Below are 27772 nucleotides of genomic sequence, written 5' to 3'. Positions count from 1 at the left end.
TTCAAGACAAAAAGGGAGCGTTACCCGGTAAAATGGGAGCGACAAATAACAACACCCATTATTATCCATATTATCTTGGACATGGTTTATAGAATAATACCGCATATATGTTGAAGATTTAATATTATCTTTCTTCAAAAAAAAAAAAAAAAAAAAAAAAACCTAAGATATTATTAACTTGGACATGATGATTTATAAAATTTTAGGGAGTACATTTTAAAGCTTTAATTTGATATGATCTTTCTTCAAAAAAAAACCTATTATATTTCTAGTATGAATACCTTAAAGAAAAAGGAAAGAAAAGAAACTATATTGTTTCATGTTTGTTACTCTGGTTTGATATTAGTAAAGGAAGAAAAAGGAGAGTCTATTGTTTGGTATGCATAGCCTAACCCCATGCCTAGTGGACGTAAAAAGTTAACGTAATTCTTTAAAGAGGGAGAGACATCCATGCATATAAGAGCTTCCCATTTCCAAAACAAAGGGTTATACCCAAAAGCTAAGGCCACCAAATAGGATGAATGTTTGCTTCCAAACCCTTTGAACAAATCTAAAGCTGTTAGGGCTGAATACTACAAACACTGTTGTTTTACGACTTCAAACTGTCAACCCATACATTTAGGCATTCGAAATTTTAAGTTTGCATGAATGTTTAAAGCTAGGCCTATTCGGTGGTCATTGGCTCAGGGCTTGCAGCAGTTCCCCAAATATCCAACAAGGAATCTTGTGGCGCCAATTCTTCGTGCCACAGAGGAAGTTGGTCGCCTGGGTAGAAATTTCTGGTCACTCCCTCTTCATTGATCTGAAACAATACAATCAGAGTTCAACTTCATTAGCATTGTGAATTTGTGATGAGATTACATGGGACACTGTACTCAACCAGCAGAAAATGAATGTAAGAGAGGGGAAAATAGGAAATAGGTCTTACAATGACAGTTCGAACGACACCACCACTGGCACCATCTCGGGCAATGGCAAGGGAGACTGCTTTCTTCACTAGATCCTGAAACGATGGATAGAATATATTAAGAATAACAAAATAGTTGGCTTTTCATAGTACAGCATTTGCTAGCTACATCTCAGATTTAAAGAATAAAGAAAGGGGAAATCATTTAGTATGATGCAATTGATCAGTTCTTAACAAACTATTAAATAAGACCGTTTAATCGTCATAGCAACCTTGTAGGTGTGTTATCCAAGGGGAGAAAGAAATTAGGATAGGGTCAAGTGCTTACCATGATTCACAAAATTAGTCTTACACAAATGTTTCGTTCAGTTTTTAGACTAATAGGAATGAAAACATTGACAATTTCCAAGGAATAAATGAAGTACGTACATATACAACCAAAGCAATGAGATGTAAAATGGATTTGGAATGAAGAAGGCAAAGTACTCTTACTCTCTTAACCCTTCTTATTTAAACTTACATTGACTTATTCCAGACACTCAACTAAGGGTGTGTTTGTTCCATCTTATAAAAACTTACATTGACTTATCCCAGGCAAAATAAGTTTAAATAAGTTTAACTAATATCATAACGTACAAATTAAGTTCTGATAAGGTTTCAAAAAAAAAAAAAAAATTAAGTTCTGATAAAATAAGTGATTCTGACAAAATCACAAACAAATTTTTATCACACATAATAATTTCAGACAAGTTCACATAAGATAACTTTTGAAAAAAAGCTGAAACAAACAGAGCCTAAATTATCATCTAAGTATTATTCGAAGAACATTATCATCCAAGTATTATTCAAAGAACATTAGCACTACAAAAGTATATCCAGATCAGTAAAAAGCCAAATTTTAACTTATTCATGATGACAGATAAAGACTTTCCTCAATGCAGGTAACACAGATATGAACGTAGAATACAACTATTAAAAATACCTCAGCTTCCTCCTTGGTCATTCCATCTTTCCACGCTTGATCAAGGAATCCATACAAATACGAGGAGCCAGACCCTGTAAAAGAATGCTTTAGCAAATTAAGCATATGCATGACTAAAGGCAGCATAAAACTTATAAGAACATGGACATATTTGACATGTTTTAAAACCTGAAGATCACTAGTTTCCTCAAAAAAAAAAAAAAAAAAAAAAAAAATATCACTAGTTATAGAGCATAAGAAGCTATAACCAATAATAGAAAGTCGGAAGACTGATATACTTGGCCAGAAAAATAAGATGAACTTTCTCAGAACCTTCCTTGGGAAACTCGCCACCTAATTAAGGGCGATAAACTGAAGTTACAGTAAGGATTAACCTACATTAATCACATCATCATCCATCCCTTAGTAATTCAACTATACTAAAGCCATCCAACAAACACAATTTGAATATCCAAGACTTCCAACAAATCACAATGACAAATCCTTCAGCATAGCAACTTCTGCTAAATAGATCTATCACTGTTCCAGTATTCATGACGAAACACTTGACTCTTATACACAGAAATCAAAATCTTATTGTAATCATCTTACTAAAATGGGGATGAGAGACCAGATTCATGTGACCAAAATTTTGAATTATATCATAATGATCATGGCCACAATTATACACCCACAAATTCTTAACACACAAAATTTGTCAATGCAAAAAACAGTTTAAACATTAATAAAAAAGAAATTCATGAACATAAATTACTAGTCTCAGGCAGCAGCAAATCAATCATTATGACAAGTGATACACCAACAAAAGTAATAATTAAGTATAAAAACTGGAAAAGTATAAGCTCAATGTCAAGCATGGAAGAGTTGACTCAAAAAAGACATACCTCCAATGGAAAAAGGTTGTTCAATGATTGTTCCACCAAGTGGAATTCCAAATATTTTACCTCCTTCATATTTGTCCCATCCTCCAACAATCATGCCTGTTTGTAGCATGTCCTGTAGAAGTTCAAAAAACATTTGTTTATCATGGAGCAACAGAGCAAGAGCAATCTAAAAGTTTTGATGCATGATAAGACAAATGATAAATATTATGGACAGGAAACAAAAAAAGTCACAAGCAGATTAAAGGCATAGTAACATCCATTGCCTGGGTTTAAAACTTTAAATAGAAACAATCAGAAATGATATAGAATACTATGAAATTTGCATATAATCTAAGTTAAAAAAAAAAAGAGAGAGAAGAGGATGATATGAAAATATCCCCTATAATTTCAATATATGCTCTTTCATACTTAAGTACTGAAGATAAAGCAAAGAGCCTAGATACATAGTACGATAAACCTATTAGAGAAGAAGTTTCCTTTTCAGTTATGCACTTTATCCTTTTCCTTTCATAGGGGATTTAAGAGATTTACACAAGAATAAAACTAGATAGAAAATAAAAAATTAAAACAAGGTGTACTTTCTGGTTATTGTAGCCAGCAGCTCAGGAATAAAAACCTACTTTCATCCGAATTAGAACCACCTATCCAGCATTTGGTAATATCTTCATGAATTTCTCATGTATACCGATATCCAATTTTAGTTGGTTAACATTATAATTTATACATCACCAGCTGAAAGTACAAGTAATAGAAAAAATAAATTATTTATCAGGTGAAATAGAAAAGGCGGGAAAGGAAAATGCATTCCAATATCATGCTCAAGGGAACTCAAAGTGTACAGTTTACACAAGGTTATCAGTCTTGTCACTACATAGACAAGATTGGCAGAGAAGCTCGATTTGATGACTCAAATAAAATTCAAAAAAGGTAGACTAAGAGTTGAAATGACCAGTCAGAGTATACTCAATACAAAGTATGACAATGCGAATAGGACACATGCAAATCATACAAACTATAAAATAAAACAAACCTTATTTCCATATGATAATAGTCTGACAAGATTAGCAGCAACTTTGACAGTAGCAGGCTGTCCCAACTGTATCCTGTAAATACAGAATTTTAAGAAACATAAGATAAAAAGAAAGAAAGGAAAAGATGGGTGAAAGGACTCACATTAAATATTAATATTATGTTAAATCTGTGACAGCGTGACACCCCCTTAATTTCATTATTACTTATCCATTAAGATAAACAATTTCGTTATTACTCTAATGGAAGTTCTAATCTACATCATTCAACAAGAGTTTTAATTACCCTTGATCCCCATCAAACAAAATGAGAAAAATTATATAGGAATTTAGGAAGATTAGGAGATATAACAGGAAAGAAGCAGACGCTCTTTATTGGCGGATTAATTGTTGCGTGAGTTGGAATTTGGTGAACCAAAGATACTACTCTTAAGGGCTTTAGGATACTATAATTATTGTCCATGTTATTTCCTTTCGTATTCCAGGAGAGCTAACAAAGCCAAAATTAACAATATTTAAGCAATGGATTATAAGAAGATCAAGAAAAACGCCTCTATAGATTAAAGGTAAGGGTGCATACATCAGATTTCCATCACCCCCACCCCACAAAAGTGGGAGCCTCACTTGAAAAACTAGGGATTATTTTACTATACAACAGAAAAATTGAAGCCTTAATCCCACGGGGGGATTATTTTATTTGCACATTACAGAGAGTATCAAATATGTGGCTCACTCTTCTGCAGTGCATAATTTGGCCTTCATGTTTAGGTCCATGTGTCGAAAGACTCAAAAGTCAAAACCACGTAATCATTGGGGGGGGAGGGGGGGGGTCTAAAACTTTCCTCAATAAGATGAGCTTATTTAGCTCAACTCTTCAATATCTCACCAATATCACTTATATGAAACCAGTCATCACAAATTAAAGGTACCCTTATAGCAAGTGCACTAGAATGATTAACAGCAGAGCACCATAGGAATTTAATTTGATTCATAAAATAGATCCTTTCCTAAGCTAAAAAACTTTGTTTAAAAATTTTAAAGCATTGCTTGCAATGATTGACAACAGTTGGAGTCACGGCAATTCTAAAATTCAGAATTGCAGATACTCAATTAGAAATGGGACACGAGCAAGAGCCTTTGCATAAACATGATATATTTGCAGAAAATGATATCTCCCTTTACAGAAGTGTCAGGAGCCTTGGGCATAGGCAGAAAAAGGAAACTGAAAGATCACTCGTCACAAGCAAGAGAGATAATAGCACTTTCACTATGATAATAGGGAATGCAAATACTCCACTTCTAAAAGCATCCCACAAGTATAGTATATTAACACCATCCACAAATCTTAAAAATTATATTATTGGCATAATATGCTGGCTAATAGAAAAGGAAACCATTGATGAAGTTCAAAAATTCCTATTTACCAAGACCTCAATTACCACAAACAATAGCATAAAGCTAAAAGTTGTATTAGTAGCCTTACGTGTGCTGATGAAGAAAATATCGTACATAATCAGATACAATCTGGGAGTCTGCAGCCTGCAAATTGCCCATACTTACATCAGTGAATTAACACGTCAGCAACATCAATGCATCTTCCATCTACACTCATTGCTTTAGGATACATAATAGTAATACTAGACACTAGATACAATTCATACAAACCAAGGAATAGCTAAGTTTGGAATTAAACTCATATATTAGCATATAGTGAATGAAATCCCCTTATTGTCTTTTCATATTTTTTTATAATTTATTACGGAATAGAGAAAATAACACAATTCAAGTTCTCTACACATCAGGAGTACAAAAGCATTTAAAAGTTCATTCAGCTATAACTGAATAGCCAACACACTCTCCATTAACAGTCTAAAGCTAAAACTCCAAGAGACTACACAGAAGGAAAACAATTCTCTGGTATCGCTGCTTATCTGTGACTGATTAAACAGTGAGTACTAAAACATTCTTACTCCTTGGCTCTGTCATAGTTTAATAAAATACCTTCTAAGCGGAAACAGAAAAGAGAACTACTGCAGTAGTGCAATGCTAAAGCAGAAAGATGACACCATATAAAAATCTACACCACAAACTATTATAACATATATTCACTCATTCTTTGAAGGGCTTAAAACTAAGCTTATACTCCAAAACAGGTTTCGAACACATACTTTTGGAACATCCACATTCCTTTTACTCACATGATATACAAAAATAAACTGTATTGGACATCCAAAACATGGAAAGAGAGGCCCCCACACCCTTACACATTAATTAACCCTATATTTTTAAAACTAAACTGTATTGGATATCCAAAACTCATTTTGAACCAGCACCCACCAGTTTGAAAGCAACACCATTTCACAAATGATATACTCCAAGAAATGACATCTGAGAAAATGTTCACAGTAGCCCCAAGAACACTTCTTTTACCCTGCAGTCACTTACCCACCCCAGTCTAAACAATCAATAAATCAATCAAAGCCTTAATCCCATAAGTGGAGTTGGCTACATGAACCAAAAGTGATTATTCTATATAGTCATCCACAAAAATCTTCCTCCCCACCCCCAGTCTAAACAAAATAAGAAAAATTGAACATCTTGATTAAGACACAAAAGTCTTTCTGACAAAAAAATACACCCTCCACCATGTTCCAGGCTCTTCCAGCAGCACATGGTCAAACATGTTTACATTACCATAGGAAATATCACAGCTAGCTAGCATAATAAAAAATAAACTGACTAAACATCCACAAAGTTAATACTCATCTTACTAATAGTCAACAACATTTCAACATTCACAAGACGATTTTGGAGACCATAACTACGCGTTTGGTATGAAGAAGTGGGAGGGAAAAAAGAGTTACAATCTCAAAATTTGGCCTGATTCCCCCTTCTACCAGCAATATAATATACAGGAAATTTAAACGGCAAGGCCAATTACTCTACAGTCATAAAACTGAAGCAATAGTCCAGTATCCGCAAAAGCCAATACTAGAAACTCACACAGATTAAACAAGCCTACCATACATACTCAAATGTCAAACCATTTCCATTTAAATGTTATCGTATGATGTAATCTAAAATCATCCCACAAGTAAACAGCACATCCAATATTCCTGTTACCATGTACAGAACCATCAGCAGCATACCCAAGAGCTTATAAGTCTTAACAAAAACCGCATCGGATAAACGACAGTGCCACAAAACTTCCCCAGTAAAATCAGGTCAATTGACAAACATTTATCCGCTAGAACCCCAGAAATGTCTTCCAAATGTAAGAATTGCAAAGAATAAACAACTCCGATGTAGGAAAAAAGCATATGATACATCAAACAGAAAATATAAACAAGCTAATATTATATACAAGAATCAAAATTTAAACAAAAAGTTTAATTAAAATGGCATTACCGATCCAGAACGACAAACATAAACATTATCAGTAAGTTGAGTGATCTTGTCCGATGCACGATTCGCAACATAAACACCTGCAAAATACAGCAGAAAAAATCAAGCTCATAATTGATTTAGCTAAAACCCTAGAATCAATAACCCCAAATTTTGTAACAACCCCAAATTCAAAATCAAATATAAACCCAATTAAATTGATGCAAAATAAAGATTTGGGCAAGTGAGAAATTGTGAAAATAATCGCCGGAAACGTAGTAATTACCAGTGCTAGTACGAGAATCGGCGCCGAGAATAACACCGTCCTTGTAAGTGACACCAATAATGGTGGTTCCCATGGAATGAGGGGAGTTGAGACCGAGATCCTCCATTTTTGTTTGAGGTTGAAGAGGAGAGAAAAACAAAGATTTGCAGTGAAATTTGCGAATTGTGAAGGGGGAAGTGAGGAAGGAGGAGAGTATAGATGGAGATTGCAGAGAACACTGACTTATTGAGCAAGGCACAGACGTATGAAAAAGCAAATGTGAGTACTTTTTAACTTTACTTTTTTATTTCCTAAATTAATTTGATTTTACATACTCCATAGTCCATAATAACCAATTGGTCCAATTCAGCCCGTTTGATACTCTTGTGTACGGCTGGCCTCATCATGACCGATCGTAAAATAATAAAGTAATCCGTATAATATTGACCGAGTAATTCTTTAACATTAACCGAGTAATCGTTATACTGTTGAGGAAGTAACATTATATGGCTAGCCATAGACCTGCCAAACAGGTCATTCATGTCGGATTCAGGTCGAGTCAAGTTCGGGTCAACGAATGTTTGGGTCGGGTTCGGGTCGATTCGGGTTTTGGGTCAAAATCGGGTCAGCACTTTGGGTCAAGTTCGGGTAGGGTCTAGTTCAGAACAAGTCAAGTTTGGGTCGTGTCAATTCAGGTCGAGTCTATTCGGGTCAGGTCAATTTTTAAAATTAATTTTCGGGTCAATTTTGGGTTGGGTCAAATTCGGATCGAGTCAATTCAGTTCGGGTCTATTCGGGTCAAGTTTGTGTCGGGTCACCAAAATAAATTCACTTTAAAAAAATAGTTGGAAAAATAAAGTAAAATCGTTAAAAAAAAAAAATTTTAAAAACCATGAGTACCTATTACGTAGGAAATAAAGAAGCCCTAAACTAAGTAATTCACTATTTCACCTTATTCACTTAGGATTCGGGTCAATTCGGGTCGGGTCAATTCGGGCCAATCAATTTAGGTTAAAATCCGGACGGGTCACTTCGGGTTTCGGGTCATTTCGGGTCGGGTCAAGTTCGGGTTTCGGGTCGGGTCATTTCGGGTCAACTCTATTTCGGGTCGGGTCGGGTCGGGTTAGTTCGGGTCAGCTTTCGAGTTACGGGTCGGGTCAATCAGGTCGAGTCAGGATTGTCAGGTCTAGCTAGCCATATACAAGAATTTGTGTAACCCCTTTGCTTAATACTCTAAGAGGTCCTATGGAATTTTCTTTTTCTTTTCTTTCTTTTTTTTTTTATAAAGGTAAGGAAAGGTAATATTTTTTTTTTAAAACCAGGTAAATTTGTTTTATTAAAGTAAAAAAAAATTAGGTTAGATACTTAAAATATTCTCGTGAGGGGGATCGGAAACTCTAATGCATCCGATAATAAAATGAGAATAAAAAAAGAGTTACATTACAAGGTATAATTTTCTTGTTATCACTAACTACGTGACTAACGTTAGCAATTCAGTCTGCGGTTCAATTTGCCTCTCAAAATACTCGTTGAGAAGAGAGTAAATGTTGATGATAATATGCTTAACTTGTCATGGGATTGACCAAATTCCTTTAGCAAAGGTGGTTGCTAAGAGATTATCACCCTCATATGAATGTTTCTAATTCCATGCTTGAGAGCACAATGAATATCGTTATGGAGAGTTTTAACTTTTGCTATATATGAAGAACTTGGTAGTTCCGAGTTTGAATGTGTATTGATTCACTAATTGCGATGTGTATGATCTTTCCAAATACTCCAAACATGTTGGTTCCCATATACGTTCGTTATTACAAAAATGAATTGAGATCGAACAATTAATTAATCTAATTTAATAAATGGACTGAATAATGAAAATAGATAGATTTATTCATATAATAAGTTCATTAATAACTTGTTTACGTGGGTTCATGAACAAGCTCGCTTATAAGAAATGCTCAAAGCTCCATTTATTCACAATTACATAAACTACTTTGGTTTCATATAAGGATACATTAGGATTTGAGTATTATGCTTAAACTTGACATTTTCAAATAATCAAATGTCAAAAACGCATATCTACTTATAAGAAAACCTCGTTTATGGAAAGAAAAAAAATTATAACCTGGCAAACTTTCATAACTTTCTAAACAAACCAAGGTTGAAAAGATAAAGGAAAAAGTTGTTCAATTCGACTTGTTTAAATCCCTATTTGCTCCTTCCTTGATTCCTCTTCTCCCTCCTTTGGCGCTATGGTGTTAGTTGATAACGTTAAACTTGCATAGTTTAAATCAGTGGTAGGGGCAAAATGATGGTCTATGTAGATGGGACTTCCGGCTATAGAGAAAAGTTGCATTCTATGAAGGTTTCTTCCATATACTAATTGCTATATTGTTCTACGGAGATTCAAATTGTGCTATAATTTCTGTAATTAGAATAAAAACTAAATAAAAATATTTAAATCCCTCAACAAGTTAGCTTCAAAGGCAATCAAGAATCCAAGGATGTTCTTTGAAATCATAAGATAAAAATTTACTCACTTGGAAGTTAGCACAATTTTCTCTGAAGATAAAAGAATGTTAGCAATATTACTAAACTATGATGTTGTATTAAACTCAAGTAAAATTCATAAGCCCAAATTCTGGGTAAACATTACTTCCATGTCGATTGTCTAACAGTAGTACATAATCGCCTCATTGTGGTCAAAGCAAAAGACTAACACTTCTAACAGACTGACAACAGAGCCGCTAATATATCTCTCTTCCATGTTAGGGTTTGATTTCAAGTAACTCTTTGCCTATAGTAAGAGAAGAAGACTAAGAGCACCTTTTAGTTCCTACAATCAATTTATTTCCGTTATTATGAGTCCATTGCTACAGCTTCTTGGCGTGGAAGAAGTTGAAGGGATGGTATATGATCCTTGACAGTGACGTGTGGTGCTGCAATGAGTTTTGTATCTTTGGTTGCTCCTTTTACAATGTCAAGTACCTTCCTCACCTCGTTGGCTAGCTCAATTACATAGTCATCCTCATGATCTGTCCAGGAAATCAAAAGTTGATATTAGACATTGGAGTAAAAGAGCATATTACATATTTACATGGATAAGAAAGCTACGGTTCATGACAAAACAATTGGCAACATCCAAACATACGAAATGGACAGGACATCTCAGACAAAAAGAATAAGAATTGCATGTGAGGAAAGAATAAAATGGTGTCCAACTCCTTCAAAAACAAACAATATGAAGAGAACGAAAGTAAGTTTAGTCACACATGTTATTCACCCACCCATCTGTCTGTAAACTAATAAGCAGACGTCGGAGAAGGAGTCCGAAGTATGCTGTATGCAGTTTGACATGCAAACATGTGTCTACTATAAAATCGCACGTGTAAGAAAAGTATTCATATATGCACATATTATCACTCTAAATGCAAGATCTTACTACTGTTTTCCCAGGTGACTTTAAGTAGACTTAACTAACAGTATTGGTAGTCAAATTCTTCAAGGATTAGGGTTGGTATTTCATACAAGTACTCTTCATCTATCACCAAAGTGTGGAATGAATCAAAAATCTCCTAAAAGGTAATTCCATTGCAGCAAAAACTTCACTTCAGCAGAAGCTGCATTACTTGCAAAAAAAACCATTTTCCTTGGACAAGAAATTACCCCACTCCATTATTTTGCTCTTACAAATGTTGGTTGACATATATCAATTCCAAAGTTTGTCCGGTCATCCCTTTCTTTTATAGACATCAGTTATTCAATCAAATGAAAAATATTTCCAAACCAACTAAAGTAATCAGTATCCTATTGTAAATAGCAGTTAGACAAAAAAGACTCAAGGAGCTTACCAATCTCACGCATGGCCTTTTCAAGCAAGAAAAGATACTCTCTGTTGTTACCACATGGCCCAATAGCAGTTGCAATTTGCCTATATTATAAAAACAAGCTGATCAGCACACGCTAAATTGGTGAACCACATTAACCTCTTCATCATCATTCCAAGTCCAAAGTACCCAAAAATAGATACTGTATTGTAAATGGGAAATAAAGAAAAATTAAAGGTTCCTTACCAAGCCATCTTATCCAGTGGAGCTGGCCCCAGATAGTATTTATTAGATATTGGATCAGGAGTGGACATGAAACTGCATTACATAAGAAAAGAATGAGGATTCAAAAATACAAAATAATTACTCTGCAGTATGGATTCAAGAAGACATGCTCAATTCACTTGAATAAATAAGCAACTTACACAATCACTCCAGTAACTAGAGGCTCGAGATCCTCTCCTTCCTGAACTCCGAAAAATTCCACATCAGAATAAATCCACAAATGTATGTAGATTATAGAAGAAATCCACCAAAACATTCTCTTACCTTGTAAAAATCCACAGTTATCTTGTGATCATATTCACACTCCCTACGCTCCAAATACTGCATATAGCAACAGCACATTGATCAGGACAAAAATATATCATAATCAAAATTGATAAAAGAAATCATTAAGCTACAGAGATATTGTAGCCATAAGGAGGAAACAGTACCTGCATTGCAGCAGCTTCTATTTCAGGACCACCTCTTACACAATAAGCAGCCCCCCACTGGAACACAGAATAAAATTTAAAATCAATGATGCTGCACATCAAAATACAAATAAAATAGCACTACATTTCACACTACAGTTTAATACAGCTATGAACCCAAAACTTGACTACATCAAAAGGAACATAGTGGTTCAATGATTCAGACGAAAGCAAGTATTTTGACTCATTACAGCAGTTGAGACGGGCAGCAAAATTTTAGACAATGTCCTAGATACATACTAATAGCGCCCTAGAGAATATAGAAACATTAAAATTGATTAAGATGATAATTTCGGCTATCACTTACACATAAAGTTCCTTCACTGTATTCCAATGTACAAGTTCTGGCTGGGTGTTCAGGTGTACCCCGGTGATCAATGCATGCTGCAAGATATTAGCAACCATGTAAGCAAAATCAGAATCATAGTCTATACCTCAAAAATACTAGAGTGCAACAGATAACTTACCAAGATCAAATACCCGCTTGTAGTCCTTTACATAACCAATCACTTTCTCATCGTATTGAAAACCTGGGTTCCACACCAATGAACCATAGCCAAAAATCCAGAACACCATGGCTGATAATCTGACAAAAGGTAAATGTAACTTAATAACAAACAGAAGTCAATCAAAATGATTGTGGGATATTAAATTTCAATTCCTTTTGAGGTTAACAGGGAAGGGTGGCAAAGAGAAGGTGCAATGAAGGATAGAGGAATTGCAAACAATTTCAAATCCAACTTTTAAAAAAAGAAAAATTGAAAACATTTTATAAGCAAACAGTTGTATAAAGGTGTCAAAATGGCCGGCCTTGCGTGTCAACAAGAATAGTTCAAATATGACCAACACAGTTTTCAAGAGTCAAGTGGACCACTAATGTGGCCCATTGGACATCTCATTTTCCACATGCTTGGTGACCATTTTTAATAGTATTTGCAAGAACTGTATCAATATTCTATAACATGTCAAATTCTATGGCTTGTTAAGTTGTTAACTTGATACATTCCTTATGCCTATAATTCTGTCATACACTCAAATGAAGATACATTCCTTAGGTCTATAATTCTGTCATACACTCAAATGAAAATTTCTACATTAAAGACTAAAGAGTGGTTACCCCATTTTTGATTTATAACAGTCCTTAAAAAGGACAAAAAGAGAGGAATCTTTCCATGTATCATCCTCAAAATAATAGAATATGCTCAAAACAAAAATAAAATCCCCATGTTTTTCTTATACTCAAAAGAAATTTTTACTCTATCCTTTCAACTTCTTAATAATTTTTCACAGGTGCAAACACACACGTTGAATTAATTGTTCACAATTAGAGTTGTACAAAATTTGCCTCCATAATTGGGAAGACAAGTAGACTTTTCAGTATCACAAAGTTTTACAATGACTACAACTCTAATCTATTCATTGAAACAAAACAATCTATATCTAATCTAAAGATTGTAAACCCTTTATCTCAATATGTAGAATGTCATCATATTACCTTACAACAATCTAATTACACTATCTAAACAAATATCTAGCACTTATAAATAGCCATGAACCAATACTTTTAAGACCATATTCTGTCATTATATTTTGGTGAACAATTCTCCACACATCTCCTACCAATTGGCCCTAGGATACTCATACTATTTGAGTAAACCATATGAATTTTTCTCATACAATAATCGATCACAACTTCATAATAGTCCACACTTTACCATCACATTTGCTACATTTGAACCCACTAACATTTACACTCATCAATTTCACCAAACCAAAGAGTGAAACTCTTATAATATACAACCCCTGTTTCTTTTTAGTTGACACGAATTCCAAAAAGACACGAATTCCCCTTTTTGGAAGTTTTTTTTAGTTGACACGTTTCCTTTTGGTGTAAATTTTTTACCTTTACAAGGTACCCCACTTACTTTTTCATCCTCTCTCACTTTCTCTCCTTTCCTTAATATATATGCCTAAATCAAACGCGTCGAGGAAGTACTACTTCACTATCACATTCCTTAAATTTGAAACCACTAGCGTTTACACTAGTAAATTTCACCAAACAAAAATGTGAAAATTTACTTTTTGATAGAAACGTCTAATTATGAAGTTGGTGCACATGAACTTCGCACAAAAGGTGGAGTAAATCTGAGTCAAACACAACCTAAGCAATCTTATCCCTAAAACTATCAACCCCACAACAACTCACATAAATTTGGTTTTGCAAGAATTGCAACTAGCATATCCACACAAAATTCTTTAATTAATGTAAAATTAAAAACCAGCAACAGCTTGTCACGTGACTCCAAATAGAAAAACAATTCACCTAATTACAAATTTCACCTCCCAACACCGTTTGTCTAGCATTAAATTATACGGAGCAATATTAATAATAAGACAATAGTACAAAGAAAAGGGGAAAATTCCAGAAAATCCAAAACCAATAACATATAGTATACACATGAAATCCAAGGTTCAAAACTTACAAGCACACACAATACAATACCTTTAACCACCACCAAATCACCGGTATTATAAGTTTATAACGGTTGTTTGAGTGAGATTTCGTCGCTAATAGCGAAAACATTAATAACACTGATCGACGTGATTTGGTATCTATTAAACACGATGATGATCATAACACTAAACAATAGTTGGTGCAATTACAAAACTACAAAGATTCGATCATAATCACACTAACAAAACCAATTTCTGAAGAAACCTAGCTAAATGCCTAAATCAAAGCAATCGAAAAAGGAAATAAGATGTAAATCAAAAACAAAACGGATCGAAATTTCAAATTAATTCAAAAAAATTACCTGAAAATGAGCAGAGAAACACAATGCGATCAAATTCGAACAAAGTTGAAATCTGATCAGCGGTAAATTAGGGCAACAGATTAAGAGATGAAGAGAGAGAAAGAAAGAGAGTGGATTTGTGAGTGAGAGAAACGGAAAACCCTAATTTGTTCGTATTTCAGCGAATAAATAGGTTTCCCTTGAAGTTTCTCTCTCTAAAAATGGTGATTTTCACCCTCTTTCTCTCTCTACGCTGCAATGGTTTTTTTTTGTGAGGGAGGAAATATTGCAGGGGTGGTCAAGTATTTATATTACTAGAAAACATACAAAAAAAAAAATAAAGGAGGTTTTAATTGTTTGTGCCACGTGCACACGTATTTGGTAAGGCAGGTCTAATATGTCAAATTACGTTACTTAATTAGTTAATTAATATTGAATAAATCGAATATACCAGTATTTATTTATGTACGGAGTATAATATAAGGTTTGATTATATAATTTTAATGAAGTTTGTCTATAGGAAATTAGGAATAAATAAAGAAGTAGTCATGGCATGGGTGTAGTTATGGGGGTAAATGGGAAAATTATCGATTTTGATTTGGATGATATGAGATTTTTTTATTGTAGATGTCTAGGTTCATTTTCTTTGTATTTTCTTAATGTTGTTCTTGCATTGAATCTTGGGTTGTTATGATAAAATAGGAAAAAGATCTTGATTGATCTAGGGTTAATAGGTGTGAACTATGATGTACTTAGATGTTAAATCAATCCAGATACATTGTAATGTGCGTATTGTTAGAGGAAAAAATTGTAAAATAAAGTTTTTTTTCTTCAATTAGTTGAATGGAAAAATATATATAGCTTGGCATTTATATGAAAATCAATTCTCTACATGTCAAATTTATTTTATTCAACTGCATTATTGTAATTAATTAGTTTGTATTACGGAGTACAAATTTGTGAATTGGGAAATTTTTAAAAAAAAAATATTAATGTAATGTTAATCGTTTTTGTTAGTGTTTGATGTGTATTAGAATTTTATACACTCTCATGTATAATATACAATCAATAAAAAAAAAAATATACACTCAATAAAATATATATCGAACACATATTCATGTAAAAGTTAGAATTTTTTGGCCATGCCATTGTGATCGTGTGAATTAATCAACTAAGGGCCTGTTCTGATTCACTGAATTGAAATGAACTGAGCTTAAATGAATTGTTGGACTGAAATTAAGCTGAAGAGAGAACAGACCCTAAGTTTATGTACCAAAAAAAAAAAACAATCTTTCATACCAAATCAAATTAGTAATAATAATAATAATAGATAAAAATAGTCACCATACTACCAAATTACATTATAATATAGAACGATTATGTAATTTTAATTAAAGCATGCAAATAATATTGAGCACTTATATTTAGTCTAGATGATTGATGGTCTGAAAAAAAAATAAAAAAAAAAAATAAAAAAAAAAAAAGGTCCAATAAACCATCTTAAACTATCTAGAAGACTACAAGAGAGTAACAAGACAATACACTTTGCTATAATCAAATATCAAGTAATGTCTTATATTCCCCCTCCTCCTAGTTATGCATCTGCTCTTACAAGCATGCATGCTTCGTCTTCCCTTCCTCCTACCCAATCTAGACCTTCTAAGTGTGGAATTACCCCTATGGATAATCATTCGAGTGGAACCAGTTCAAACCCAATTGCTGAACCCGAACTCCCTTTGGGAAGTGACGGTGATACTCATCCTGCCCCTCCCTCCCATTCAGTCAGTGCATGTCCTTCTTCTTCATCAATTCCAGATCCAATTCACGCCAATATGTTCAAGCCCCTCCTCTCTCTGAAACCATTAAGTCTGAACTAAGGGGTATTGTCTTATTATATTATTTGCTAAAATTTGGGGTGAGTTTGTTCCTTCATCTGCTGTCATATCTAGGCTTAGAAGGGACTGGGAGTTTATCCATGGTGAGGTGTCTATTAGATATCTAGCAAATGGGTGGTTCATTATTAAGTTTTCCAATCCTATGGATAGAGAAGATATTTGGAACCGTAGACCCTGGTTTGTCCAAGGCCTTAATCTTGTTCTCACTCCTTGGAAACCTAATTTTAGACCTTTTTCTAATGAAATTACCCATGTTGATCAATGGGTTAAAATCCCTTTCCTTCCTAACGAATACTGGTCTTGGGATCATATTGCCTCTCTCACTTCTTGCATTGGGACCCTGATTAAGCTAGATAACTACACCTTGCAAAATAAGGATAAGGCTCAGTTTGCTAGAGCTTGCATCAATATTAATATCTCAAAACCTGTGCCTTGTACCATTACTATGAGAAATGAGGAGGATTCTATTGTTTTTTATTTATCCTATGAGGGTGTGCATGAGGTGTGTCCTTTGTGTGGAAAAAAAGATCATACCCTAAGTTCCTGTCCTAGCAAACCTAAACCATGCATTGATCTTGTGGTTGCTCAACTTGAGGCTAGTAACTTATAAACCAACTGTGCTGAACTTTCTTCTGCCGGTTTGGATTGGGTTAGAGTTAAACCTGAGCGTAGGGGTAGACCTAGGGTCATGGGAAGAGGGTTTAGAGGGAGAAGGGGTTCTTTCTACAGACCTGCCCCTCGTTCAACTACTGTTTCTACTCTTGCAGTGCCTAATGCTGGTGCTACTGAGTATTTTTCTCCTATCCATACTGTTGTTCATTCTCCCACCATCAATGAGATCCATGACTTTGCTGTTGTTCCTGTGTCTAATGCTTTTGCTACCCTTAGTGATTATCAAGTAATGTCGGGTGATACTATCACTCTTAACCCTCCTGGCAGTAATGAGCTAGGAGATCCTTATGGTTTAAACATGGATACAGATGATCTGGATGATGCTTTTCTAAGTGCATTGGGTGTGATTCATCATGATCCTAACATTAATTTGGATGCTGAGATGTCTAGCTCTGGTATTTCTGATGGTCTCAAGCGCAGGAGAAGGGAAGAGGGAGACTCAAGCTCCCCTAACTCTGCTCACTATCCATGATTAGTTTTCCCTATCTAGTGTGCCATATTTTTTGTCTGAGATTCAGTTGTTTTTATTTTGCTTATGCTTTCTTATTACTTTTGATTTTAATATGGCACCTTTTAAGGAGTAATCTTTTGTCAACGGGCTTATTTTGTAATACTCCTTACTTTTGTAATCACTACCATGCTAATGAACTAATTAATATGTTGTTTTCTTTGTGCTTCTGTTGGCGGCTTGCTGTTTTAACCTACTATTCCTCACCCTCCATTTTTCTTTTTTCTTTGAATTGTACCTTATGTACTCAGGTTAGCTTCCATATTGAATGCATGCAGCCTTTATTTCCCTTTGTTATGGTCTGGTTGTGTTATACTTCCGGTAGTTATATGGATGGTTTTTACGATCTTGTATCAATTGCTCCTGGTCCCTTTATTTGGTTTGTTGCTATTTTTTAATTATTGTCCGTTATTTCTGCAGGAAAACTCGTTTTTCTTTTCCTTCTGTGGTTAGCTTATTCCGGGAACATTACTTGATGTTGAGAAGGGAAACAAGGGGGTCATTGGTTACTCTTTTTGGGTTTCTTGTAGTCCCTCTGTTTTCAGTGATTCTTTTTTTCAAGGGTTTTTTTTTTGTAGTTTGCATATCATTTATTCAAAAGTAAAAAGGGTCCTCGAACCCTCCTGGAACCGAGTGCTTGACACTCGCTATGACTACTATGTGACATTGTCAAATCAAAATGGTTACGCCATATTAAGATGAGAATTCTATGTTGGAATATTCAAGGGGGGAAAAAGCCCGAGGCTCTTGCTGAATTGATTCACTTAAAGTATAAGCATAACCCTGATATAATTTTTGTCTTAGAAACTATGACTAATACTATTAATAGCAAAAAAATCTTAAAGGCCTTACACTTTGAGAATAAACTTGTAATTGATCTTGTAAATCATTCGGGTGAGTTATGGATCTGTTGGAATAGTGATAATGTTATTGTGAAAAGCATGGACCTTAAAGATAGATGTGCCCATCTCTTTGTAAATTTCAAACCTTTAAATAAAGATATGGCTATAACTGGGGTGTATTGCCCAGCACAAGAGGTAGATAAAGACCCTTTTTGGGATTACTTAACTTCATTTAGCAACAATATTCACTTGCCTTGGCTTGTTTTAGGTGATTTTAACGAAATGTTGACTTATTCTGATAAAATTGGAGGAAGGCCAATTGCTAGTAACCAACTTCGCCGGCTTCCAAAATTCCTTACAGACACTCATGCGGTAGATGTTCCTTGTGTTCAAAATACTTTCTCTTGGAAACAATGTATTAATAATAGAGTAATTTATGAAAGATTAGATAGGGCTATAAGCAATCAATCTTTCAACCATATGTTTCCTAATAACTTGATATCTTATGGTACCTTCACGGTGTCGGACCATGCACCTCTTTTCTTTGATTCTCGCTTCAACAATGCTAATTTTGTGCCACGATTGTTTCGGTTCCAAAATTATTGGACTCTAGAGGAGGAATCTCATTCTATAGTAAAAAAAATATGGCCACACCCTATTAAAGGTTCGCGATTTTATCGTATCCAACAAAAAATGTCTAGAATAAAGACCGAGCTTAAGACATGGGCACGTAAAAGGTATGGAAACAATAATAATAAATTATTGTCAAATGAAGAAAAAATAAAAGAACTTCATCATGCCCTTCGATCACAACCTTTTAATCCTATTTTAGTAAGTCATATTAATAGAATGATTCGTCAGCGTGAAAAACTCCTCCTTTTTGGACAGCGACATTATGGCTCTCTAAATCGAAAGAAATGGTTATTTCAAGGAGATAGGAACACTCGTTTTTTCCATAACAAAATGAGGAAAAAAATAGTTTCAACGACTATTCATAGGCTAAAAAATGAAAATAATGATTGGGTTGATACTTGTGATGAGATTAAAACCCTCCTTTTAGACTCTTTTCGCTCAAGATTTAAGTCAACTCGTAATACTACAAGACAATTAGACTTATCCTTTATAGACCCTATAACGTCAACTGAAGATTGCAACTCTCTTCTTGCTCCGGTCTCTAAAGAAGAAATTAAAGACATTTTTTTTAACATGAACCCAGACAAAGCCCCCATTCAAAGTTTCTTTTCACATGGATGTCTTCCACCAGCATTAAACCACACCATCATTACTCTTATTCCTAAGACAAAAATGCCCGAGAATCCTAACCACTTTCGTCCGATCAGCCTAGTGAACACGGTGTACAAAGCAATTTCCAAGATATTGGTCAATCGTTTATGCCCTATTCTTCAAAAAACAGTGAGTCCGCTACAAAACGCTTTTACTCCGGACCGTTCTATCCACGATAATATCCTCGTTGTCCAAGAAATTTTAAACACGTTCCAGAAATCTAAAAACAAAACAGGTTGGTGCGCCTTTAAACTTGACATGGAAAAGGCATATGATAGAATAGAATGGGATTTCTTGTGGAACTGCCTAAAAGCTTTTGGCTTCCCTTCCCAATGGATTTCTTGGATCCAAGAATGTGTTACTAAAGTTTCATACTCTTTAAAAATTAATGGGGAAACAACCAAATGGTTTAAACCCTCTAGAGGTCTTAGACAAGGGGACCCATTATCCCCCTACTTATTCATCCTTTGCATGGAAGTTCTAATTAGGAAACTTTGTTTAGAAAGTTCTAACCGCAAATCTGGGATAGGCTTCAAAATTTGTCCTAGGTCCTTTTCTATTCCTTGTTTGCTATTTGCAGATGATAGCTTACTTTTCTGTAAAGCTACTGCTTCAGCTTGTACTAATCTTAAGAAGATCCTAGATTCTTTTTGTGACATCTCTGGCCAGCTAGTAAATTTTCACAAATCTTCAATTATTTTCTCAAGAAACATCCCTAATGGCCAAAAAAAATTCTTAGCTGCACATTTTAACATGACCCCTAAAGCCTCACTTGGTAGATATTTAGGCGTTCTCTTTAGTTCTTATTATCCGCTGAAGAAAGATTATAAACATGTCATGGAAAAAACTGAACAACGTATCCAACATTGGGAAGCCGATTTCTTATCAAAGGCAGGAAGACATACGCTTATCCAAAGCAATTTAGAAGCTTTACCTAGTTACCTATGCTCATCTTCCCTCCTTCCTAATGATGTAGCTAAAGAATTAGACTCCCTCCACCGAAAGTTCTTTTGGAGACAAGAGAAAGATAAAAACAGCATCTCCCTTATTGCTTGGGATAAGATTTGTAGACCAAAGGATGCAGGTGGGCTAGGTCTCCGGCGAACACTGCCTCTTAACAAGGCATTCATTGCAAAGTTAGGGTGGAAAATTATCTCCGAACCTAATAGTCTATGGGTTAAAATCATTAGAGATAAATATCTATGTAATAAATCCTTCTTTGAATGCACTCCAAATGTTAAAGATTCTCATATTTGGAGGAAAATCCTTGCCCAACGGGAAATTTTAAGAAAAGGAATTCGATGGAAGATTGGAAATGGAATGGATATATACTTTTGGATTGATAATTGGGTAACCAACCAAAGCTTAATTGAACTACTTCGTATGGATCCTAATCAAGTTGAGTTAGACACAAAAGTTTCAGACTTCATTCTCCCCAACAAACAATGGGATAGACAGAAGCTATGCTACTTTCTCCCAGACAATATCGTTTCTCAAATATTAGGAATTCCATTACCTAGCAGCGCGATGCTAGATATGCCGGTGTGGGGTCTTACTTCGTCTGGCACATTTACAGTAAAATCCGCCACATGGCTTGCCCATAATCTTGACCTTGATGATAAATGGGAACATCATTGGATATGGAAATTAGATATCCCTCCTAAGATCCAAATCTTCTTGTGGCAAATTCTTCATAATAGTCTAAGCGTTCGTGATACCCTTTACAAAAGAAACGTAATTCCTTTTAGTGATTGTGGTCTATGTAATATTTATAGCGAAACAGTGAACCATCTTTTTCTCACTTGCATTCATTCTAAAGATGTTTGGAACCATACCTTAGTTAAGAATTGGTTGGATTGTAGAGTTCCCTACACTGATTTAGTTGAAGCACTTTTAGGTTTAAAAAAACACAAACTATCTATTAGGAAATTTATCTTCCTTATTTGGAGTATTTGGAAAGAACGAAATTCTATAATTTTCCGCCAAGAATCCTTTGATATTCCTAGAATTTTCCACCGAGCGCAATTTGCGTTCAATGAGTGGCACTACAGAATTCTCACCGATACCTTTTCTTCATCGGGATCTCCTATTCGGAGATCCTCATCTTCTCCTTCTCATTCTCCAACAAACACTATCATGGTTTCCTGGGAGGCGCCACCAACAAATTTCTACAAACTCAACTTTGATGGTTCGGTGCTCAACAAATCAGCAGCAGCAGGGATTCTCATCAGAGACAGTAGTGGGGCAGTTTCAGGAGCTCGCGCTTTCAACCTCGGCACCACCAAGGTTTTCATAACAGAGGCCATGGCTCTTCATAAAGGCATTCTTCTTGCTCTTGAGCGTGGGATCAAAAACATCATAATTGAAGGTGATAATCTTTTAGTAGTCAACTCCGTTAATGGCATCTGGTCAGCACCATGGCAAATTGATCATATTATTCAAGACATTTGTTCACTTCTTAGCAATTTCGATAACTATAACATTCATCACATCTTTCGAGAGGCAAATCAAGCAGCGGACTGGATAGCAAATGTTGGTCATTTAGTTAGTGATAGTATGGATATAGTCCCTTGTAATAATTCTTCTTTATTTCCCATCCTTTCTTCCAACGCACTAGGAATTCCCCTCGTGAGGAGGGTTTCCTAATGTTTTCTTTTTTTTCTTACCATTGTAAAAAAAAAAAAAAAAAAAAAGTAAGGGGTAGAATATTACTACGTAGAAACGTAGAATAGTGTGTCGGCTAATGTAATAATGTGGTTATAAATATTATAAACAAAGTACAATGTTATAACATTATCGTTTATTACATTGTTACATGTTCATTAACGTATCATCAAAATGTTGACAACCTTTTTTCAATAAATATTAATTAACACTTTTAATACTTTTTTTATATCAAAGTTTGATTTTCATATGAAAATATATAGGAGTATTAAACACCAACCTAGCTATAAGGTAGACAAATAAGCATTTACCAATTTTTTTTTTTTTTTTTTTTTGTGAAATATTTTTACCAATTCAAATACCACCTTAACTTTTTCTTTTTCTTTTTAGTTTCTGAACTACTTACATTTTAATGAAATGGCCAAATTATAGGGGTCGTTTGGTTCGCACGAGAGAAATGGAATGGAATGAACAAAGGGAAAGACAATGAATGGAATAAATCCCCCAATTTTGGAGTGTTGTTTGTTTTGAATAACAAAGGAATGGAATGAATGGAAGGCCACCAATCCAACCACCACCACTACTCGCCTTCACTTCACTAGTAGAATAAACGTAAAAGGAAGCCCCAAATGGCAAGCGGTTTTAAAAATCCGCTTGCCATTAATTGGCAAGCAATTTTTGGAGCGAACCGCTTGCCAATATATATAATGACAAGCGGTTTGGGGTTGAACCGCTTGCCATTAGTTATATTGGCAGGCGGTTCAACCCCAAACCGTTTGTCATTACTTAAAAAACCCTAAAACTCCTCTCTCCTTCATCCTTTTATTTCACATTTTCACGCTCTCTCTCCTCTAGCTCTCTCGCGCCTCTCTCCTCTGTCATCTCTCCTCTCGCCTCTCTCCCCTCTCCCCTCCATTAATTCTCCTACCCACCCACCGTATTCTTCTCTTTCATCTCAAGCCCCCCCTTCTTTCCTCTCTCCTCTTATCACCGACCACTAGTCGCGCGACATTAGACCACCACCGAGCAAAAAAAAGGAACCAAAAATCCCAAAATCAAGCATGTGTTTGGGTTTTCAGGTTTTTTAGGTCAAAATCGACCATGAAAACTCTAGATCTACAATTTTCATGGTCGATTTTGACCTTTTAAACCATAATTTCTAGCCAAATTGAGGTTTTGGTGGATTATTTCAAGGTATTTTCCTTTTTTTAAAAGGTGGGTTCGGGTTAGGGAGGCTGGAGGTGTGGGGTGGTGGGTGGGTTCGGGTACAGTGGGTAGGGGTACGGTTCTGGTGGATGGGCCTGTTTCCGGCGTGGAAAATTAGGGAAGAGGAAAGTGAAGGGTGGGGTGGGTTGGCTGGGTGCTCGTTGTGTGTGGTGGTGGTGGCTGGTGGTGGAGGGTTGGGTTAATTTTCTTTATTTTTTTTTAAAAATAAATTATGTGGTGGTGTGTGGTGTGTGTGGTGGTGGTGGCGGGTTGGTTAATTTTCTTTATTTTTTTTTGAAAATAAATTATGTGGTGGTGCAGTGTGTGGTAGTGGTGGTTGCTCGTGGTGTGTGGTTGTGGTGGCTGCTCGTAGGGGTAGTGGTGGGCCGGTGGTGTTGGTGGTCGTGGCTGGTGGACTATGGAACATGTTTTTTTTTTTTTAATAGAGCTGATTTTATTTTTTTTGTATTAGGTGTATTAATTTTATTACTTGTATTAATTTTTTATGATGTAAATGTTATATTACAACAAATAATTAATAAAAATATTAATGTTTTTACATATGTTTGGTTTGTGTATCAATTTATGTGAAAAAAACCAAAAAAAAATTTAATTTTTTTTTATTTTTTATACCCGTAATGGGCAGCGGTTTGGCGCCAAAACCGCTGCCCTTTCTCTAGTAATGGCAAGCGGTTCTGAACCGCTTGCCATTTAAATGGCTAATGGCAAGCTCCCTAAGCCCATGCTGTTCAAAACCGCTTGCCAATAGGGGGTTTGAACCGCTTGCCATTACGTTTATTCTACTAGTGCTTTCAACCATTTTTAGCCACCACCCAGCCACTCCACCCACTCACCGCCGCACCTCCTCCACAACTCCCCCCCCTTCGCCGCACCACCACCACCCCTCGCCGCACTACCTTGACCTCTCCTTCCCCGAAAAAACCTCCCCAAGCCCCGAAATACCCTAACCCCGATCTCCCTTGACCCCGAAATCCGTCGCCCAGCCCTCCCACCACCCTCAAACCCCTAGCGGCTAGGGTTTCGAGGGTGGTGGGAGGGCTGGGCGGCGGATTTCGGGGTCAAGGGAGATCGGGGTTAGGGTTTTTCGGGGCTTGGGGAGGTTTTTTTGGGGGAGGGGAGGGCGGCGAGGCTCCAGGGAGGGTCGGAGGAGGGGCGGCGGTGGTCGGAGGAGGGGCGGCGGTGGTAAGGGTGGTGGTGGTTTGGGCTAGTTTTCCGGTGGTGATGTGGTGGTGTGAAGGTGGTGATGTGAAGGTGGTGATGTGAAGGTGGGTAGGGAATGGAATGGAAATACCCAGTGGGGGTGGGGAATGAAGTTAGAGGGATTTGGGGGAATGAAGGGGGTAAAGAGAATGGGAAAAATGGGCTAACAAACAATAACAAAGGGAATGGAGGCAGTTGATTCCCATTCTCTTTGATGATTAACCCCAACCAAACGGCCTCTAAATATTAATAAAACGTCTAAAAGTACTGGTACTTGATTATTTCTTGAAAGTAACATTATGTCCTTGCATTCTTTTTTATTCAATTCTTATAATATACTTGTATGTAACGCAATAGACTTTGTTGCAAGTTAACAACAAAAACAACAATTAGTGCATCGTTAAGCCAAATACAAATTATACTAATAATTTTATTGTATGAAACGAAAAACACTACGTGGATTAGAATACATTGAAAGGCTTAATCTTATCTTCATTGACAATTTTTTTTATCTTCATTGACACTTTTTTTTTTTTCCCCTAATAAAGGAGGGTGTTCAAATAGTGCCAAAATGGATCAATGTTTTTGAAGCTAACCTTCTCTTAGGCAGCTTGTCACGTGAAATATTCCAAGACAATCCAACGAAAGAGGAACTCAAAGGCACATGAATATATCTTGGAATCCAACGAATGAGGAACTCAAAGACACAAGAATCTTGGATATTAACGAGAGGTTACGGATGACATGAGTGACATTAAAATAAATAAATAAATAAATAAAATTACAGTATATACATCTGTATACAAGATGTACCTATTTTTTTTTAGCTCATTTAATATAAAAAATACATTCAAATAAATAAAAAGCCACCTTTAGATGCACTTATTTTTATATACACCCGGGTAACCGTGTATATAAAAGATGTGTGACAAGGGAACAACCCAAGCAACACTAAGGGCATGTTCTCATACGTTGAAATTCAGTTCAGTTCAGTTCAGTTCAGCTCATGTGTAATGATATTGCTAATGATATAAAGCCAAATTTCATTATTTTAAGCTCTATGAATGGTAAGATTTACCGCAGTGTTCTTTGCTACCGGTTGGGTGTTCCATTGTTCTCCGTTTCAAGACCGTGCTCTGCTTGCTCAAGGGTTTTTGATAGGGATATTTATGGGGATCATGCAATGTCTTGTGCTGGGATTGTGGGTATTAAGCATCGGCGCAACATTGTTCGTGACACCCTGGTTGATATATGTTTTCGGTCTGGGATTTCTGCTCGAAAGGAGATTACGTTGGGTTGATTGGAGAGAACGACGGGGCTCTTCGACCAGCAGATGTGTTGTTTTATTCCCGGGATAGAGGCCTTGATGTATGTGTTGACTTGACGGGGTCTTCACCTTTAACGCAATCGGGGTTGTCTGACTTCGTTCCTGGTCGTGTGTGTCGGCAGCGGCTCAGCGGAAGCGGGACAAGTATGGGGCGCGTTGCAGGGCTATTGGCTATGGTTCTAATTTCTCCCTTTCTCATTTTCTTCGTTGGGGGAATTAGAGAAGGATGCTATTACGTTGCTGAAGTGGGTTCAGGCGTTCGCTAAGGCTCAAGATATTGGTGCTCGTGCAGTTGCTCACATCTTCAGCAGGATCAGGTTCGCTATAGCTAGAGGGGTGGGGGCCCAGATTGTATCTCGGCTCCCCACCAATTTCTTGTAAATTGATTGACTTTGTAGGTTTTTTGCAATTTTTATAATAATAATAATAATAATAATAATCAATAAATAATAATAATAATAATAATAATAATAATAATAATCAATAAATAATAATAATAATAATAATAATAATAATGATCAATAAATAATAATGATAATAATAATAACAATAAATAATAATAATAATAACAATAATAATCAATAAATAATAATAACAATCATAATAACAATAATAATAATAATAATAATAATAATAATAATAATAATCAATAAATAATAATAATAATAATAATAATAATAATAATAATAATAATCAATAAATAATAATAATAACAATAATAATCAATAAATAATAATGATAATAATAATAATAATAATAATAATAATAATAATAATAATAATAATAATAATAATAATAGTATATTTTTCTTAAATATTTTTAATATGTATATTTGTATATACACATATGTATAATAATAAATAATCAATAAATAACCAAAGATCACTAATCCGTAGTTAAAAATCACTAATTAATAAGTTCAATTCAGTTCAACTGAGTTCAGTCAATAAGAACATACCCTAAGACTGGCTTTTTGTGCCATATCATAAGCTTGTTAAATTGGCCTCACTTCATCTTGAAAATCATCATGCAACTTGTGAATTTTTGTTGTTGAATATCACGCCAAGATCATTTTTGTAATTTATGCGTTAAAATTGTTACGGTGTTTCGTGTATCATTTCTTGCTTATCAAGGTAATCCATTTCGTAAAATTCTTCCCACCACATACCAACAAAATAAATAATGTAATGTTAATGGAAACTTGTGATTAAATTTTGATAAAAACGAGCCATTATTGTAATACAGTATATTGTGATAGTGTGAGTTTATTAAATATCCCCAAATGAAATGGGGAATGTAAATATACAATCCACAAAGTACTTTAGTTTA

The 27772-nt window shown here is 35.3% G+C and overlaps 3 protein-coding genes across 3 annotated transcripts; 1 reads left to right on the top strand and 2 right to left on the bottom strand.

The window, feature by feature from the left end:
- Window positions 1–449: 449 nt before the first annotated feature.
- On the bottom strand, window positions 450–7705 carry LOC145642000 (proteasome subunit beta type-6). Its single transcript, XM_081693046.1, has 8 exons — window positions 7472–7705; window positions 7210–7286; window positions 5285–5340; window positions 3804–3876; window positions 2774–2885; window positions 1890–1963; window positions 929–1003; window positions 450–802 (listed from the first exon to the last, which is right to left on the bottom strand). Exons 1-8 carry the CDS (start codon window positions 7575–7577, stop codon window positions 665–667), a joined length of 711 nt encoding a protein of 236 aa, XP_081549172.1. The 5' UTR covers window positions 7578–7705; the 3' UTR covers window positions 450–664.
- Window positions 7706–10035: 2330 nt separating this feature from the next.
- Window positions 10036–15096, bottom strand: LOC145641999 (gamma-glutamylcyclotransferase 2-1-like). Its single transcript, XM_081693044.1, has 9 exons — window positions 14846–15096; window positions 12497–12615; window positions 12337–12413; window positions 11991–12047; window positions 11824–11880; window positions 11700–11740; window positions 11521–11592; window positions 11299–11378; window positions 10036–10482 (listed from the first exon to the last, which is right to left on the bottom strand). The coding sequence occupies exons 2-9, from the start codon at window positions 12603–12605 to the stop codon at window positions 10307–10309; spliced, it is 669 nt and encodes a 222-aa protein (XP_081549170.1). The 5' UTR covers window positions 12606–12615; window positions 14846–15096; the 3' UTR covers window positions 10036–10306.
- Window positions 15097–18597: 3501 nt separating this feature from the next.
- LOC145643208 (uncharacterized) lies at window positions 18598–22671 on the top strand. Its single transcript, XM_081694364.1, has 2 exons — window positions 18598–19478; window positions 19590–22671. The coding sequence occupies exons 1-2, from the start codon at window positions 18598–18600 to the stop codon at window positions 22669–22671; spliced, it is 3963 nt and encodes a 1320-aa protein (XP_081550490.1).
- The last annotated feature ends 5101 nt before the right edge of the window (window positions 22672–27772 follow it).

This window comes from Chenopodium album, chromosome 8 (genome assembly GCF_948465745.1).
Source record: "Chenopodium album chromosome 8, dcCheAlbu1.1, whole genome shotgun sequence".
Classification (NCBI taxonomy): domain Eukaryota; kingdom Viridiplantae; phylum Streptophyta; class Magnoliopsida; order Caryophyllales; family Amaranthaceae; genus Chenopodium; species Chenopodium album.
Note: the sequence above shows the minus strand (reverse complement) of the source record. Positions and strands in the feature narration are given on the sequence as shown.

Bases quoted from the DNA above. Each gene is read 5' to 3' on its own strand.
- LOC145641999 (XM_081693044.1), bottom strand. From the start codon at position 12,605: ATGGTGTTCTGGATTTTTGGCTATGGTTCATTGGTGTGGAACCCAGGT. The intron at 12,414-12,496 runs GTAAGTTATCTG...AATATCTTGCAG, and splicing joins CAAGCGGGTATTTGATCTTG to CATGCATTGATCACCGGGGT. The intron at 12,048-12,336 runs GTAAGTGATAGC...TCTGTGTTCCAG, and splicing joins ACAGTGAAGGAACTTTATGT to TGGGGGGCTGCTTATTGTGT.
- LOC145643208 (XM_081694364.1), top strand. From the start codon at position 18,598: ATGAGAATTCTATGTTGGAATATTCAAGGGGGGAAAAAGCCCGAGGCT. The intron at 19,479-19,589 runs GTATGGAAACAA...TCATATTAATAG, and splicing joins AAGACATGGGCACGTAAAAG to AATGATTCGTCAGCGTGAAA.
- LOC145642000 (XM_081693046.1), bottom strand. From the start codon at position 7,577: ATGGAGGATCTCGGTCTCAACTCCCCTCATTCCATGGGAACCACCATT. The intron at 2,886-3,803 runs GTTTGTTTTATT...GAACTTCTACAG, and splicing joins TATTATCATATGGAAATAAG to GACATGCTACAAACAGGCAT. The intron at 1,004-1,889 runs GTATTTTTAATA...CCATCGTTTCAG, and splicing joins TGACCAAGGAGGAAGCTGAG to GATCTAGTGAAGAAAGCAGT.